At 48.3% G+C, this 17,728-nt stretch overlaps 1 protein-coding gene across 1 annotated transcript in view; it reads right to left on the bottom strand.

The window, feature by feature from the left end:
• The window catches only part of TMPRSS2 (transmembrane protease, serine 2), a 46,742-nt gene that overhangs the window by 26,338 nt on the left and 2,676 nt on the right, over positions 1-17,728 (bottom strand). The window contains exons 2-3 of the mRNA XM_010834939.1: positions 10,026-10,096; positions 5,686-5,908 (exon numbers count right to left, since the gene is read on the bottom strand). Coding sequence (XP_010833241.1) covers positions 5,686-5,908; positions 10,026-10,040 — 238 coding nt within the window. The 5' untranslated portion in view covers positions 10,041-10,096. The remainder of the gene's footprint in view (positions 1-5,685; positions 5,909-10,025; positions 10,097-17,728) is intronic.

The following is a 17,728-nucleotide window of genomic DNA, read 5'->3' as shown; positions in this document are numbered from 1 at the left end:
AGACAGCTGGTGGGGAGGCTGCTGCCGAGCACAGGGAGCTCAGCTCGGTGCCCTGCGATGACCTAGAGGGGTGGGATGGGGGGCTCGGTGAGAGGGAGGGCCACGAGGGAGGGGACATATGTCTACTTGTGGCTGATTCTCATTGTCGTACAGTGGAAACTAACACAACATTGTAAAGCAATTATATTTCCATTTTTTAAAAGTGACTTTTCTCTTTAGGAACATATCCTGTGAGGCCTTATTTCTTCCATAGAGTTGAACTAAAGTTAACTTTTTGGAGAACCAAAGCAGGCAGCCGGGATATAAAGCAAACATACATTGAAGTTAAGCTCTTAAAAAAGTAAGATATTCTTTTGGTCTTAAGATAGTCCAAAAAATGATGAATGTAAAAAGTTGGTTGAATAAAGGAAATATTCCTTGCTCCAGTAATTACAAGCATAAGCAAAATAATAATAACACTCCCCAAACTGTCATCTCCAGGGACGTCCCTGGCTGTCCAATGGTTAAGACTCCAAGCTTCCAATGCAGGGGGCCCAGGTTTGACCCCTGGTTGGGGAGCTAAGGTTCTGCAAGCCACAAAGCACAGCCATTCTCTCATCTCTGTGTCAGTGGTACTTGAAGCAGAGAGAAAAAAGCCTCTTCCTCAAGGCAGTTGAGGGAATGGATGGGCCAGAGTCACACTGACTCACTGACTCACAGTCACTGGCCTCATGTGGCTATTTTCACTTTAATTAATTCTCATGTTGCTGCTGCTGCTGCTAAGTCGCTTCAGTTGTGTCTGACTCTGTGCGACGCCGTAGACGGCAGCCCACCAGGCTTCCCTGACCTTTTAAATAATATTAAATCATTCTGTAAATTCAACTGCTCGATAGTCCCACATGGCCAGTGGCTGCTGCGCTGGACAGTGAAAAGGAAGGATGATCTATCACTGTGGGAGTATCTACAGCACTAGGGTCGCCCCTCAGGTCTGAGGATAGGAGCTCTGAGCTCACATTTCAGCTAAGAAGACAAGCTGTAGGACAAGGTCACCAGTGTTCTCTGCTGCTGCTGCTGCTGCTGCTGCTGCTAAGTCACTTCAGTCGTGTCCAACTCTGTGCGACCCCATAGACTACAGCCCACCAGGCTCCCCCGTCCCTGGGATTCTCCAGGCAAGAACACTGGAGTGGGTTGCCATTTCCTTCTCCAATGCATGAAAGTGAAAAGTGAAAGTGAAGTCGCTCAGTCGTATTCGACTCTAGCGACCCCATGGACTGTAGCCCACCAGCCTTCTCCATCCATGGGAGTTTCCAGGCAAGAGTACTGGAGTGGGGTGCCATTTTGAAACAAACTGACACGCGGCTGTTGGTCAGAGCATAAGCCACAAGTCGCGCCAAGCTTCAGAGTAAGATGTCCACCACCGCCAGCCCCAGCAGTTCCTGTTCAGAGAGCACCCCAAGCAGGTGCTTCCCTCGGGAGATGGGCGGACAGGCAGAGGAGAGGAGAGCCAGGGCAAAGGCTCTTATACATCCTACTACTCCTTAGCTCCTACAGGAGGACACTGGGTGGCAGAGGTGGAGCTCATGGGGAGGCCCTGCACCCCACCTGTGCCCATTTTTCCTTCCAGAAGTCCACCAGACCAAGAAGTCCAGTTTCTGGAGTCAACTGAACCACTGGATCTGGGCATGAACCCTCACCCCTCATTTTGTTACCACATTCTGTAAATTCCACAGTTTATGCTCAAACTGGCTTAGGAATCACCTGGCGAGCCTGTCACCCAGAGATTCTGACTCAGCTAGGGGAGAGGAGGTGAGTCTCAGACCTACAGGCTCCTAGGTGAGGTCACCTGCTGGTCTGAAGAGTGCCATGTGACACCAGCCATGTGTTATCAGGGCTTGGTTCATGGTGAATGCTTCTGGCAGCAGGCAAGGTGGGGTCGCCAAGGAGGCTCAGGGGAAATTCCAAATGGTCAATTTGATCCATCAGTAAAGGGTGATTTCTTCCTTTGGGTGACTTCCCTGTGTGTCATAGAATCCAAAATAAGATACCATGCCTGGTGAGTAGAAGGATGTTAAACCAGGTGTCCTGAACCTTTCGTTGGGAGGGTGTCCTGAACTAGGCATCCTGAACCTCTCCTGGACAGGGTGGCAACCCGCCCGGCTTTTGCTAGGGGGCCCCAGATCTCACTGCTGCTGGACAACTATTTCAGGATCAGTGTCTGGTCCATCAGGCTGGACTGGGTGCTGGTTTGCAATTGTACCTCTTTGGGTGTAGGTACAACTGACTAATCATTTGCTGTTGTTATTGTTGTTCAGTCCCTAAGTCATGTCCGATTCTTTGCAATTCCATGGACTGCAGCATGCCAGCTTTCTCAGTCCCTCACTATCTTCTGGAGTTTGCTCAGACTCATGTTCATTGAGTTGGTGATGCTATCTAACCATCTCATCCTCTGCCACCCTCTTCTCCCGCCTTCAATCTTTCCCAGCATCAGGGGCTTTTCCAATGAGTCAGCACTTTGCATCAGGTGGCCAAAGTATGGGAGCTTCAGCTTCAGCATCAGTCCTCCCAGTGAATATTCAGGGTTGAATTCCTTTCGGACTGACTGGTTTGATCTCCTTGCAGTACAAGGGACTCTCAAGAGTCTTCTCCGGCACAATTTGAAAGAATCAATTCTTTGGGGCTCAGCCTTCTTTATGGCCCAGCTCTCATATCTGTACATAAGTACTGGAAAAACCATGTGTGTGTGTTAGTTGCTCAGCCGTATCCAGCTCTTTGTGACCCCATGGACTGTAACCCTCCAGGCTCCACTGTCCAGGGGATTCTCCAGGCAAGAGTACTGGAGTGGGTTGCCATTTCCTTCTCCAAGGGATCTTCCCAACCCAGAGATTGAACCTGGGTCTCCCACATTACAGGCAGATTTTTTAGCATCTGAGCCATCAGGGAAGCTTCTGACAGTTTGGACCTCTGTCAGCAAAGTGATGTCTCTGCTTTTTAATACACTGTCTAGGCTTGTCATAGTTTTCCTTCCAAGGAGCAAGCATCTTCTAATTCATGGCTGCAGTCACCATCCAAGGTGATTTTGGAACACAAGAAAATAAAATCTTGTCACTCCTTCCACTTTTTTTCCCTTTTATCCACCATGAAGTAATGGGACCAGATGCCATGTCTTAGTTTTTTTAATGTTGAGCTTCAAGCCGGCTTTTTCACTCTCCTCTTACCTTCATTGTTATTAATTGTTGATGTAGCCCTTCTGTGACCAGTGTCAACTATTTGCCTCACAAGATTGTTGACCTTCAAGCCTCCAAAACCCAAATGCTAACACATGTATTAAGGTTCAATGTGAAAGATCTGGAGAGCCAGGAAGATAAAATAAACAGAGCCAGGAAGATAAAAAGTCCCTTGTACTCTCACTGAGGATCTCTTGACTTTGTGCTTTTTAAGTCACTTGCAAAATACTGTCAGGCTCTGACAGGCTATGTACTGCTGCATGACTCCAACTCTACACTCTAAAAGAGACAAAATTACGGAGACAAATCAGTGGTTGCCAAGAGTTAGGGAAGGATGAGCTAAGACCATGAGGGGCTAAGACCAGCGGTCCTCAGCCTGGGTGCCATGGACATCTTGGCTGGGCCATCCTCGGTGGTGGTCATTCTGTGCACTGGAGGATGTTCAGCATCATCACTGGCGCCTCCCGAGCAGATGCTGGTAGCAACCCCACCCCAGTTATAGCAGCTGAAACTGTCTCCAGACATCGCCAAATGCCCCTGAGGGTCAAAATCACTCCTTAGGAGCCACCGGTCTCAATCTAACAGCCACCACCAGAAAGACATCAGTGCAGAGACAAGTAATTTATTGAACCAAGACGAACTGATGGAGAGAAAGAAAACCACACAGGAAAGGAGTAGGAGTAATTAAGGAGAAGGGATCACAAAGGGGTAGAAAACACAGGAATGGAAGAGAGTAGCGGTGGGGAGAAGGAAGGATGGAAGAGCCATCTGTGAAGCATGAGGGAGACAAAGGAAAGGACAGGGAGAGAAATACAAGAAGGACGGCAGTTGTGAAGAGCTAGGGAGGTCTAGGGAGGTCTAGGGAGGTCTGCGGAGAAGGCAATGGCGCCCCACTCCAGTACTTTCGCCTAGAAAATCCCATGGACGGAGGAGCCTGGTGGGCTGCAGTCCATGGGGTCGATAGAGTCGGATACGACTGAGCGACTTCACTTTCACTTTTCACTTTCATGCATTGGAGAAGGAAATAGCAACCCACTCCATTGTTCTTGCCTGGAGAATCCCAGGGACGGGGGAGCCTGGTGGGCTGCCGTCTATGGTGTCGCACAGAGTCGGACAAGACTGAAGTGACTTAGCAGCAGCAGCAGCAGCAGGGAGGTCTGAGGAGAGGAATCTTCAAAGGGTACAGATATTACCTGATGCCACTGTTTATGGTGTGTTGTTGGCACATAGAAATTCACCCTGTCATAGATCTTTAACTGTGTGAGTTGTGTGTGAGGGTATGTGTATCTCACAAAATAAAATAAAAATGTTATCAATGAAAATGTTCCTTGGGCCAGCCCCTGTACTAGCTCTGTGCTCATATAAGTAACTGGCTGTACTCGTCCTGCCTAGGCAATGCTTACCACATCAACTTGCCTGTGTTACAAGTTAGGGGATGGGGCACAAAGGGAAGGGATCTGGAGGGAAAGAAGATAAAATGAAATGTAAGGAGAGCAGACAAGGACTTCCCTGGTGGTCCAGAGGTTAAGACTCCGTGCTGCCAATGCCAGGGGCACGGGTTCAATCGCTGGTCGCAGAACTAAGATCCTGCAGGCAGCATAATGGGGCCAAAATGATTAACTAATTAATTAAAAGTTTGAACTACTAAAAAAGAAAGCAGACAAATGAGAGGACTTGAAAGACATGGAGTTAAGGTGGTGGGCAGAAGACACACCACCTGCGGTCCCTCATCCTCTCCATGACCTGCTCAGGTCTGCCTACAAGACCCTTCAAGCCATGAGAAAATGTTGCAGATGCTTCTGGGTGACAACCCCACCAGCCACTTTCTTCACTGAATACACAATACTCATCCAGCACCTTGACCGTGACTTGTAGCATCCAGGAAATGGGTACGTAGAGAAAGGTTGTTTCTTCCTGTACCGGGGGCTTGCCATCTACTCAAGATGATACAGTGGTAAACCATGCAGACAAGAAGCAGTTCAGAGAGGCTGGGCTGGCAAGACCACGCTGGGTGGTACAGGCCAAGCTGGTACACGTTAGTGGGAGATGAAGGTCTTAGCAGCTGTGTATGTGTGCTGTGTGCTCAGTCATGTTCGACTCTTTGTGACCCCATGGGCTGTAGCCCGCCAGGCTCCTCTGTCCACGGGATTCTCCAGGCAAGAATACCGGAGTGGGTAGCCATTTCCTCCACCAGGGGATCTTCCCGACCCAGGGATCGAATTCACCACTCGGCCATATCCTGCACTGGCAGGCAGATTCTTTAACACTAGCGCCACCTAGCTAACAGGCTAGCAAAGGCCTCCAGGAGGTGAGAACCAGGGTCCAGGACTTTGACCCAGAGACGGGGAAGGGAGAGGCATGCGCACCAGCCCTGCAGACAGAGGAGAGCCGGCACCGAGCTGATGGGGGCAGAGGGCACCCTGGAGAAGGCAGACCCCAAACTCGGCTCCATTAGAGAAAATACAAGCAAAAAGGGCCCTACTTGAGGTGCACGCTGTCCTGGATGGAGGTTTGGGCTGCCTGTAGATGACAGGTGTCGAGGCGTGCGTCTGAACCCTTGGGGTGTACTGGGGCACCACGGGCGGGTAGTACTGAGCGGGGTACACCTCGAAAGCAGGGGGAGCCGTGGGCAGCTGCTGAGGGTACAAGCTTTCCGGCTGGTATCCATGGTTCTCATAGTAAGGCCCGACACCTGGTGATGATCCCTAAACGATTAAAAAGAAGATGAATGATACAAAGCTGTAATTATTCCAAAGCTTAAATGAACATTCCATGCTGCTGCTGCTGCTAAGTCGCTTCAGTCGTGTCCGACTCTGTGCAACCCCATAGACGGCAGCCCAACAGGTTCCCCCGTCCCTGGGATTCTCCAGGCAAGAATACTGGAGTCGGTTGCCATTTCCTTCCCCAATGCATGGAAGTGAAGAGTGAAAGTGAAGTCACTCAGTCGTGTCCAACTCGGCACTCAGTCAATTCATGCGTTCAGCACTGCAGATTCCTACGTAAAAGTGAAACTCCTAGTGACTCAGTCATGTCTGACTCTTCGAAACCCCATGGACTGTAGCCCATGGATTGATATTCATGGAGTTTTCCAGGTAAGAATACTGGAGTGGGTAGCCAATCCCTTCTCCAGGGGATCTTCCTGACCCAGGGATTGAATCAGAGTCTCCCGCTTTGCAGGCAGATTCTTTACCAAAGATACCAGGGCATCTTGAATCATGTCAAACCCTCACCTAGAATGAAAACTCACCAGGATGTCCAATTAATTGGCAATAGCGTTTGGTTTTGTTTGTTTGCTATTCATTTTTTGAAATAAAGGAAAAATAAATGGCTGACATTGAGATTGCATAACAAACTAAAGAAAAAACATGTGTAGAAGTCTGGGAATGAGCCGGTATCCCGGTCCCGAGGCTGGGGTACCAAGTTATGAACTAGCAATACCAATGAATTACAATGAGAATAATAAAAGCTAACATTAGAAAACTTACCAACTTGGGTATCTATATTCAAGCCTCCTTAAAGCCTGACCATAACCTCCTAAGACAGAGAAGGCAATGGCAACCCACTCCAGTGTTCTTGCCTGGAGAATCCCAGGGACGGGGGAGCCTGGTGGGCTGCCATCTATGGGGTTGCACAGAGTCGGACACGACTGAAGTGACTTAGCAGCAGCAGCAGCAACCTCCTAAGACGGTACAGGTGTGATGGGTATACTCAGACAGGAACGTGAGTGACAGAGGTTACGAAATCTATCTGAAGGACTTACAGCTGGAGGCAGCTAGCAGCTCTGCTGCCCCAGGCATCTTTCCATGGCACGAGTGTCTGTGTGGACAGCACCTGGACTCTGGCAGCTCCACCTCTGAGTGGTATTTCTGGGGTGCAGTGTACACACTCACACAGACATAGAAGGGATGCCCAGTCTCTGCATCGCACTCTCAGCTCCATCCTTTGGCTGGTTCCTATCCGACTTTCTTTTTAAAACTATTCTCTTTGTACCTAGCGTTGTTTTCTTATCTACTTGCTTAAAATTAAAGTTTTTGATAACAAACAGGAACATTTTTTCATGAAATGGTAACGATCTGGGGGGAAGGTGTATCTGCTATGCCATAAGTTCTTTCCAAGATTTCAGCAATGCTGAGGTTGGCAACATTGATAAAGGTCCAGGGTCTTCCAGTGTTTACAATCACAGAGTTATGATTATAAAAAAAAATAATATTTTCTTTAACAAGAAGTATTGGTTTATGCTTTTTGCCAAAGTATCCGTTGGAACATTGTGTGTGTGCTAAGCTGCGTCAGTCGTGTCCAACTCTGTGTGACTGTACCCTATCCTCTGTCCATGGGATTCTCCAGGCAAGAATGCTGGAGTGGGTTTGTGTGCCCTCATCCAGGGGATCCTCCCAACCCAGGGATTGAACCTGTGGCTCCTGCATTGCAGGTGGATTCTCTACCCCTGGGCCACCAGGGAAGCCCATTGAAATCTTAGTGTTCTACCAATTAATTTTTGTGAACACTCTATGTAGAAAGTGATAAATCTTTTCTTTAAAATGTATTTTCTAGCTTGTCATTTGCCTTTTAATTTTGGTTTTACTTGTTTTTCTTTTCTTTTTTTCACTTCTCTTCTCCCCTTATGCCTACTTAAAATCTGTCCTTTCCAAATCCTGACCCCCCAAGGCCACTGGGGACCCCAGGAGTTTGTGAACTTGCTGTGCTTCAGACCCACTCCTGCCCCCACAGACCACCCACTGGCTAGGTCACCCTGGGAGCCACACCTGCCCTCTTATCTAAGCGTCCACTTGCAACACTCCTCCCCACTCTGTAATTCCTCCCCTTGTTCCTTGTTGACTGAGAGCTCAGAGAAAACTAGTATTCTGAGCATAGGCGACTTAATGCTGAGAATTTTAAATGAGGCCTCCAGGGCAGCGTGGTTAGAAAACAGTGAGCCAATCTTGAGTTTAATAACTCACCAACGTGCCCCTTCCAGAGTCCGAAGATTGCACCCAAGACCAGAGCAGTAACAGAAAGGGAGAACAGAAGGTAATCTCTTATCTAAATGAGGAAGCCAGAGGCCAAAAAGCAGAACAGGCATCTGGTCTCCATCTGAAGCATCTGAGAACATGGTGACCTTCCCAGGAAAGGTGGCAGTGGGCACGGCGGTCTAACCCTGTGAGTTCCTGTAACATGGGTTTGGAATTTTAAAAGGATCCAATGGAAACTATCAAATACAGGAACGGGGCAAGTGAAGGTCTGCTTTCCAAACAGAGAGATCTCTGTTGTCAACCACAACTTTTAGTAATCTAAATGTAAGATGATAAGTGAGATGCGATGGGGAAGGAACAGCCAGTCAGTCAGTTCAGTCTCAGTCATGTCCAGCTCTTTGTGACCCCATGGACTACAGCACACCAGGCTTCCCTGTTCATCACTAACTCCTGGAGCTTGCTCAAACTCATGTCAGGGATCGAGTCAGGGATGCCATCCAACCATCTCACCCTCTGCTGTGAGAAGGGTTGTCCCCTTCTCCTCCCGCCTTCAATCTTTCCCAGCATCAGGGTCTCTTCCAATGATTCAGTTTTTTGCATCAGGTGGCCAAAGTATTAGAGTCTCAGCTTCAGCAACAGTCCTTCCAATGAACATTCAGAACTGATTTCCTTTAGAATTGCATGGTTGGATCTCCTTGCAGTCCAAGGGACTCTCAAGAGTCTTCTCCAACACCACAGTCCAAAAACATCAATTCTTCAGTGTTCAGCTTTCTTTATAGTCCAAGTCTCACATCTATACATGAGAAGGCAAAGTAATGTCTCTGCTTTTTAATATGCTGTCTCTGTGTTCTTGCCTGGAGAATCCCAGGGATGGGGGAGCCTGGTGGGCTGCCGTCTATGGGGTTGCACAGAGTCGGACAGGACTGAAGCAACTTAGCAGCAGCAACAGCAGGTTGGTCATAACTTTTCTTGCAAGGAGCAAGCATCTTTTAATTTCATGGCTGCATTCACCATCTGCAGTGATTTTGGAGCCCAAGAAAACAAAGTCTGTCATTATTTCCATTGTTTCCCCATCTATTTGCCATGAAGTGATGGGACCGGATGCCATGATCTTTGTTTTTCGAATGTTGAGTTTTAAGCCAGCTTTTTCACTCTCTTCTTTCACTTTCATTAAGAGGCTCAAATGTAAGGTACATTTGTATCCAAAGTGTGGGGAGGGGGCGGGGGGTATTTCAGGAGGGGGTGGCCAGCCCTTTGCTTCAGCCACGGCCTCTCCCAGGCTACCAGTAAGCGAGGCTACACTGTGCTCTGCTGGCCACTGGTGTCACAGGCACTCTCTTTTAACTGGGAAAGAATCCTCCTGCAATGTGGGAGACCCGTGTTCAATCCCTGGGTGAGAAAGATCCCCTAGAAAAGGAAATGGCGACCCACTCCAGTATTCTTGCCTGGAGAAACCAATGGACAGAGGAACCTGGTGGGCCACATACAGTCCATGGGGTCACAAAGAATCAGACATGCTTGGGCGACTAACACATACACACACACACACACACTCCCTCTCACCACCATCCTGCCTCTGTCCCCACATCTCACCCCTGCCCCCTGCTTCATCCTGATCAAAGCAGGAAGAACCTCATCCCCACACACCCCCAGCAACTGCACAACTGCCACGCGGCTCCCTGCACCCCACTCCTGCTCACCCTTGAACCCTGGAATGCCTTCACAGCATCCCAGGGGGCTCAGGCATCCAGCAAGCAGCTCTGACAGTGCTGACCAGCACACACCGCCGCTGGAAAGAGCAGAAGGAACCCAGGACAGGGCAAGGCCAGGGAGGTAATGATTAACCACTTACTGAGTTTAAAGCCATCCTGATGTTATCAGCAGCATCGGGTAAAGGGAGATATTTGGAACGTTCGAGTTGACCTAGAGGAAAGAACAACAGGACTGTTTTGCTTCTGTGCCGGTGAGTTTACGGGAGATGAGACGGGAAAGAACCAGAAGAGGTCCTGGGTGACAGTCAGCTCTCACCACAACCACGGTGGTTCTACCTGCTCACCTTCACCTTCACCTCATCACCTGCACCCACAGCTGCCCATCCTGAAGGAGCTGGGGACCTGCTCGCTTGTAACTTACATTCAGGGCCTGCCTCACTCACCCTGCTCCCACTGAGAGGCCCAGTCTTCCCCAACATTGCCTCCACCAAAATGAGAATCCATTGAAAATGAAACAGGCATGGGGAATTTTCTGCCATCAGGTTCGGCGGAAGTGATGCAGGGCAAAGCCCTGGGTCACCTCCTGACAGTGCCATGTCTCGTGGTGCCCTTGGGCGAGTGACCTCTCTGGATGTCGGGCAGAAGCGAATGCAGCCACCACACTGGCTTGTGTGCATAAGGATTTAACTTGAGAGTGCAGGCAGATACCTCACATGCCCCAGCAGTGGCAGATGTGATGAGATATTGTGGCTCTTCCCTACAGAGCATCCTCGGGGAGAAGGGAGCAGCAGTCCACTCCCCCCTCCCCGAAGTGGTCTAGAGCTTAGACCCAGATGGAGGCCACACCTGACTTTTCAAATAAGCCATCAGGGGCTTTCCTGGTGGTGCAGTGGCTAAGACCCTGCACTCCCAATGCAGGAGGCCCAGGTTGGATCCCTGGTAGGGGTACTAGATCCCACATTCCGCAACTAAAGATCCTGTGTGCTGCAAGCAAGACTCAGTGCAGCCAAATAAATAGTTTTTTTTTAAAAAAAACAAGCCATATGAAGTGAGAGGGAAGTTCAAGAGGGAGGAGACATACGTATACGTATGGCTGACTCATGTTGATGCTTGGCAGAAACCAACACAATATTGTAAAGCAATTATCCTTCAATTAAAAATAAATAAATTTTAAAAAGCAGAAAACACACACACACATACAAATAAGCCACATGGAGTCGCTGCAACCTTAACCAACACAAATGTGTAATAATTCTATAAAACACATTTAAACTCACTTGATACTCCACTTACTATTCCCAAACCCAGAAAAGAAGGAAATTCAGGACTAATCATTTGAGTGGTTTCTAAGGATATCAGTCCAAGAGACTTTTTCAAGCAAGAATACTGGAGTAGGTTGCCATTTCCTCTTCCAGGGGGTCTTCCCTGCCCAGAGATTGAACCCAGCGTCTTCTGTGTCTCCTACGTTGGCAGGCGGATTCTTTAGCACTGAGCCACCTGGGAAGTCCTATACAATATACTTATCAATATATAAGGAAACTGGTCACGAAATATAAAGCCCTTGGTCACTTTGTTTGCACACGTTTCTAAACAGTGGTGTCTAGGAAGACCATCAACATAAAAAGCTTTATAGTAAAGGCCCATCTGATGTCACTCTTCCATCATAAGCAAATAATGGCTTTTGTCCACCACTCCTGGAAGCCTTGAATTGATCAAACAGTAACTCCAAGAAACAGCCTTCACAACCACCCATCCACAGGACCTGTCCCGGGTGAGAAAGCTCTGGGCTTCAAAGCTGGCAGATCTGGTCAGAGCATCTTTCATCCATAAAGTGCCTGGTGAGCAGCCGATGAGGGCAGCACGGCAGGGTGGTTGAGCCCATGACTCCTGGGACCAGACTCTGGATCCAAACCAAACTCACTCACACTAGCCAGGACCTGGGGGCAAGTCTAATAATGCTTCCGGGCCTCAGTTTCCTTGTCTGTAAAAAGGGAAATGGTTTAAGGAATCATTAGGGTTGGTTTGCCTAAATCACTGCTTTTTAAAAGTGGTTTCACTGTACATAATACAGAAGTTATCTAAGACATACTAGAAGCATCTTTCAGAAGAATGTAGTTTGGTATTTATTTAGTATAAGAGGTTTTTTCGCAATGTAACATAGTGTTTACAAACCTGATTTTAAAAAAAAGGAAGGGGAGGGGATAACAGTGGCACCCAATACAGGGTTGAAAAAGAAATAAAAGGAATCCAAATGGGCAAAGAAGAAGTCAAACTGTCACTGTTTGCAAATGGCATGATTCTTACTATACATAGAAAACCCTAAAGATGCCACCAGAAAACTACTAGAACTACTCAATGAATTCAGCAAAGTCGCAGGATACAAAATTAATACACAGAAATCTCTTGCAGTCCGACACACTAACAATGAAAGATCAGAAAGAGAAATTAAGGAAACAATCCCATTTACCATTGCAACAAAAAGAATAAAATACCTAAGGAATAAACCTACTTAAGGAGGCAAATTGTGGAAAATTCTTAAACAGATGGGGATACCAGACCACTCTACCTGCCTCCTGTGAAACCTGTATACAGGTCAAAAAGCAACAGTTAGAACCAGATACGGAACAACAAACTGGTTCAAAATTGGGAAAGGAGTACATCAAGGCTGTACATACAGAGCTGACTCTGTAGCCCACCAGGGTCCCCTGTCCATGAAATTTTCCATGCAAGACTACTGGAGAGGGTTGCCATTTCTACTCCAGGGAATCTTCCTGACCCAGGGGTCGGACCTATATTTCTTGAGTCTCCTGCATTGACAGGAGGATTCTTTACCACTAGCACCACATGGGAAGCTCTTAAAATTGATCATAAAGCTGATAAATGTTGAACAGCCCATAGAGGCAGGATGGGCCTGATTGGCAGTATTTATAGATTCACAGATCTGCATCTGGAAAGAATGCCCAAGATACCAACAAGAAATCCACCAGCTCTGAAAAATGTACTGGAGCTCCTGCTGGAACTGCCTCTCTGAGTCCCAAGCAAAATTATTATTTGACTCATTACACATTAAAAAAACCTCAAACATTAACTTGGATAAATAAAAATATAAGTAAGGGTGTTTAATCTCAGGAAAACTTGTTGAACAAGTCACAAGAAAGATGTACCAGATCATTCATTTACTTTTCATGTAAAGATAAAATAAAAGAACCAGTTCATGCTGACAGCTTTGAGATTTTTTTTTAAGATTAAAAAAAAAAAAGAGTCAACATGGTTCCAGGTATGAGGGAAAAAACCTGACCCATACACAGGAGGAAGAGATCAGCATGTAGAATATACATGATGTTTACATCTTTACATGGGTGTGATGATCACATATTAATAACCTTTCCCACTTCTGCTCTGTAACGAGAGACGTTCCTGAGACTTGAGAGCAGCACAGAATCCTCTCGTCTAAGCAGTAAAAGCTGGCACCTTCCTTGGATTAGTTTCAGGTGAGTCCTGCCCCGGCCAAGGTTCTCGCCGCTGGTTTCTCTGCCCTCAGTGGTAGGCACTCCCCGGGCCTCTGAGCTATCTCACCAGTTATAGGTTTGGTTGGAGTTTCAGGAAATGAAAATCTGATCTCACTGGCGGCTCTCCCAGTTTAAGAGCCCTCTGAAAGGAGTGATGAATCAGTGCCCAAAATCCACGCTCCCTAGTCATTCAAGATCCCAAACAGTGAGACCAGGAAGCCAGGAGCTCAGGGGCACCAGGCAGCCGTGAGTTGTTCCCTAAAAGCCCAGCACCCAGAAATAACTGCAGCACAATCCTCTCTCACCCAGAGATCCCACAGCCGGCAGATCCTGAGGACCCAGGACACCAAATGTGCCCAGATGGGCTGCCACGGACTCTGGAAGGGAAGACGAGTCGGAGTGCTCCTAACTGTCAGTGTGTGTGTGTGTTAGTAACTCAGTCATGTCCAACTCTTCGAAACCGCATAGACTGTAGCCTTCCAGGCTCCTCTTCTATGGAATTCTGCAGGGGGGATACTGGAGTAGGTTGCCATTTCCTCCTCCAGGGGATCTTCCTGACCCAGGGATTGAACCCAAATCTCCTGCACTGCAGGCAGATTCTTTACCATCTGAACTACCAGGGAAGCCTAACTCTCGGTGGCCAGAGACAAAGGAAGGAAGAAAGGTCTCCCCTGGGACCTGGATCTGATGGAGACGCACTGCTGTCCAAAAAGACCAGGGGATCACGTTCTGTGTGATTAATTTCCCAAACAGGCAATTCCACTCCCATACGAGGTAGCAACTCTCTTTAGCTGGTTTCTGAAAGGAACAAGACAATCCAGATGGCAGAGACAATACCGCCTTTCGAATGTTCTCTCCGGTCATCAGAGGACACCCATGAGTGCTCTTGATTCCGGAAAGCCAGCCTCAGGGAAATGCTTTTCCCCAAAGTGACCAAGACTCACGTGAGGCGAAGCTCTGTCCTGCTGCTCCTGGCACGCCTCCACTTCAATGTCGCCCACTGAGTCACATAACAGAGCATGACTGTCCTGGGCCACCCTGGGCTCTCCTTTCAGGGGACTGACTCAACCCTCGAGTCACCTGCCCGGCCACCACTCAACAGGACAGTTTTGTGCAATACCACCAGTCTCCCATGACGTAATGAAGCTATTTCTAGACAAGGAGGGTCCCTCCTTACAGTATCTTTACTCTGGACCTCAGAACACATTTGCTGGAGATTTATTTTGAAAACTACCAAACCAATGGAAATGAGGTCAGAGAGGTAGATACTGATGCCCAAGCAGGAGTCAGGGGTTTTCCCTATTATGAAGGCTCCACTGACTTTCCCTCACACATCATTCATGTATGGCGCCTGCATTGGGCCCCTTCTAATGCCTTCCAGACACCAGTTGTATGATGAGGCGTGACGGGTGGAAGAAACCCCACCTTCCTGACCTCAGATTCGGTGTGCCTTCTTCAAACTTCTAAGCAAACACCACCAACAGATACTCCCTATCTGAGGGTCCATGACCAGTGGAGCTCCTTATGTCTCAGCCACTGCATACAATCACCTTACATGTGGAGAGGTTCACAAAATGCACTGGGAGAGGGGAGTTAACAGAGACAGTGGTGGATTGAATTAACAGTTCAATGTAAACAGATATAAGACTATCAGAGAAATGGCACACACAGTGACTGACGCAGGAATGAGAAAGACAGAGGGAGGGAGAGAGCCGCTCAGGAGAGGCACTGCCTGCATCATCCAAGTTTCTTTTTCTATGAATGCCTCATTGTCCAAACGAGATTGCAAACTTTTTAGGGCAGGAATTGAATCTGGTCCTTTTTTCTTCAGTCTAGTTTTGTACCATACACAGAAAGTGTTCCAATTTTTTTTTTTTTTTTGCATCCCACCAAAGGCCAAATGAGTAAGATGAAATTTAAGACAGAGAGAGCCAGAAAGCCTGCAGCTGGACAAAGCAGACGCCAAATTGAGGATGTGAGTGACCTCACAGGTCCAGGTGCACAGAACTGACCGAATGCCGGCAGGCAGGCTGGAGAGGTGGCCAGTCCCGCGACAAAGTACAAAAGCCACTGTCTAAGGTTCGAAGAACTTGCCTGAGTCGATCTGTGAAATGGGCATGCATGCAGGTTATGCGTGCTGAGTCACTTCAGTCATGTCCAACTCTTGGCAACCCCATGAACTCTAGCCCGCCAGGCTCCTCTGTCCATGGGATTTCCCAGGCAAGAATACCGGAGTGGGTTGCCATTTCCTTCTCCAGAGCATCTTCCTGACCCAAGGATAGCAGATAAATGGGGTTCTGTCCAGATTAAATGTGTTTGTGGCCTAACACCATGCCCATCACAGGATGAGCCCTCCAGAATAACATAATGACAATAGCTAAGGGACTGATGTATGGGAAAAGGACTCAATTTTTTTGTGTGAAGATCCAAAGGAAGAACTCAGGATCAAAAAGGTCAGAAATATCAGGAGGGCAGATTTAACTCAATCCAGGGAAACCAAGTTCCAACAATAAGGAAATTTCAGTATCCACTGGGTTCCCTTGTGAGAAACAGTTCCTCAAACCAAAAAAAAAAAAAAGTCTGATCCAACGCTGGAAGGCTATGTCTACAGCACATTCTAGAACCAAACTGGCTGAGAGGCCAGACATGATGATCTTTTATATTTTGTGGTCAGAAACACAAATCTATCCCTAGAAAACACAGGCTCCACATGCCTGGTGTTCAGATCGAGTCCCAGATGAGGCCAGGTGCTTGCCCTGCCAGGAGGGCCCTTCCGAAATCAGGGAGCTTAAAGCGATGCTGATGTGAGGTGACATCCAAACAAGCCATCATAAAAGCCTAGGCTTCATCTCATCTTCCAGATCAGAGCTCCCTAGAAAATATTTCTCTAATGGACATCCACTAGAAGGCCAACGGAACTCCCAATGATTCTGTCCACTCTGCCTTTGCAGTAGCATCCAAACTTAAGATTTTGTTGCTATTTACATGCAGCTAGCTGCAAGAATTAATGTGAATTTCAGGGCTTCCATTGTGGCTCAGATGGTAAAAAATCCGACTGCAGTGTGGGAGACCTGGGTTTAATCCCTGGGTTGGGAAGATCCCCTGGAGGAGTGCATGGCAACCCACTCCAGTATTCTTGCCTGGAGAATCCCCATGGATAGAGAGAGAAGCCTGGCAGGCTGCAGTCCACGGGGTTGCACAGAGTCAGACACAACTGAACGACTAAGCACAGCACTTGCTAAGTCATCTCCAACTCCTTGCAACCCCATGAACTGTAGCCCACCAGGCTCCTCTGCCATTTCCTTCTCCATGCCTTTCAAACATTTCCTGCCTCCTTATAACATTTCTGCACCCTCGTCCCTCCTGCACCCCACCCCTACACACAACATAAATGCCTGGAGTTTCCACTCATGGCAAGTCCTTCCCTCCTTCTCCTTGACTGACCTCTAACAAGCATAAAGCTCTGCTTTGAGTCACCTGCCCTCTTCAAGATTCACACTGTTCACAGTTCAAGGAGCTGCCCACATGTCCACCAGAAAATCAGGGTCTGCCATTCTTCCTGGACATCTCTAAGACTGCCCATGACATTTTTCATGCCCCTGGTTCTTCTCTGGACCTCTGTCCAGTGGCTGGGGCAGACCAAGTCAGAGGTCACTTCCCCTTCCTCCTGATCTCGAGTTCTGCCTCTGGGTTGTTCCTCAGACCTGTCTGTGTGATCAGCTGAGCCCTCTGCTACTGCATTTGGGACCAGGCTGGCCATCGGCACGGTGGGGGCAGGGGCACTGGGAGTTCCCTCCCGCACATCCAGGCCCACAGTCCTGAGCGGCTTTCAAGCCAGATCCCCCAAAATGGCCTATACATAGGGATCCCCAACCTCAAGCTAGGAAGGGACTCACGAAGCCTGGCCCAACTCACATCTCAGCACCCAGGTGTGTGACACCTCTTCCCTCCCCAGAAGCCCCTTAGCTCATCTTGGGGGTGCCAGGAAGGGTAGCAAAGACTGAGCAATTGTGGGAAGCAAGACCACCCAGCAGACCCAGAGCTGAGAGAGCAGCAGAAGGTGGACGAGCCCTGAGTGCCCCCACCCCCACACCAACAGAGCCGGCTTCCTCTCCGTAATTAAGCAAAGCTGACCAGACACTACTTTGACCCAGTCGCCTTTTTTTTTTCTACTTCCATGCCTAAGGACTGCATAATTCTGGAGGGCTTCGAAAAATAGATTTCCTATTCCATCAGAATCTGATGCAGCAACTGAAACCAGGGCAATGATCCCCAGTGGTCACAGAGGCCCCCAGGACTCCTGCCACAGGCCTAGGTGGAAAAGAGTGAGAGGC

The sequence above is a fragment of the Bison bison genome, unplaced genomic scaffold (genome assembly GCF_000754665.1).
Source record: "Bison bison bison isolate TAMUID 2011002044 unplaced genomic scaffold, Bison_UMD1.0 scf7180017864037, whole genome shotgun sequence".
Classification (NCBI taxonomy): Eukaryota; Metazoa; Chordata; class Mammalia; order Artiodactyla; family Bovidae; genus Bison; species Bison bison.
The sequence above is the reverse complement of the archived record's forward strand: the minus strand, read 5'-3'. Positions and strand labels throughout refer to the sequence as shown.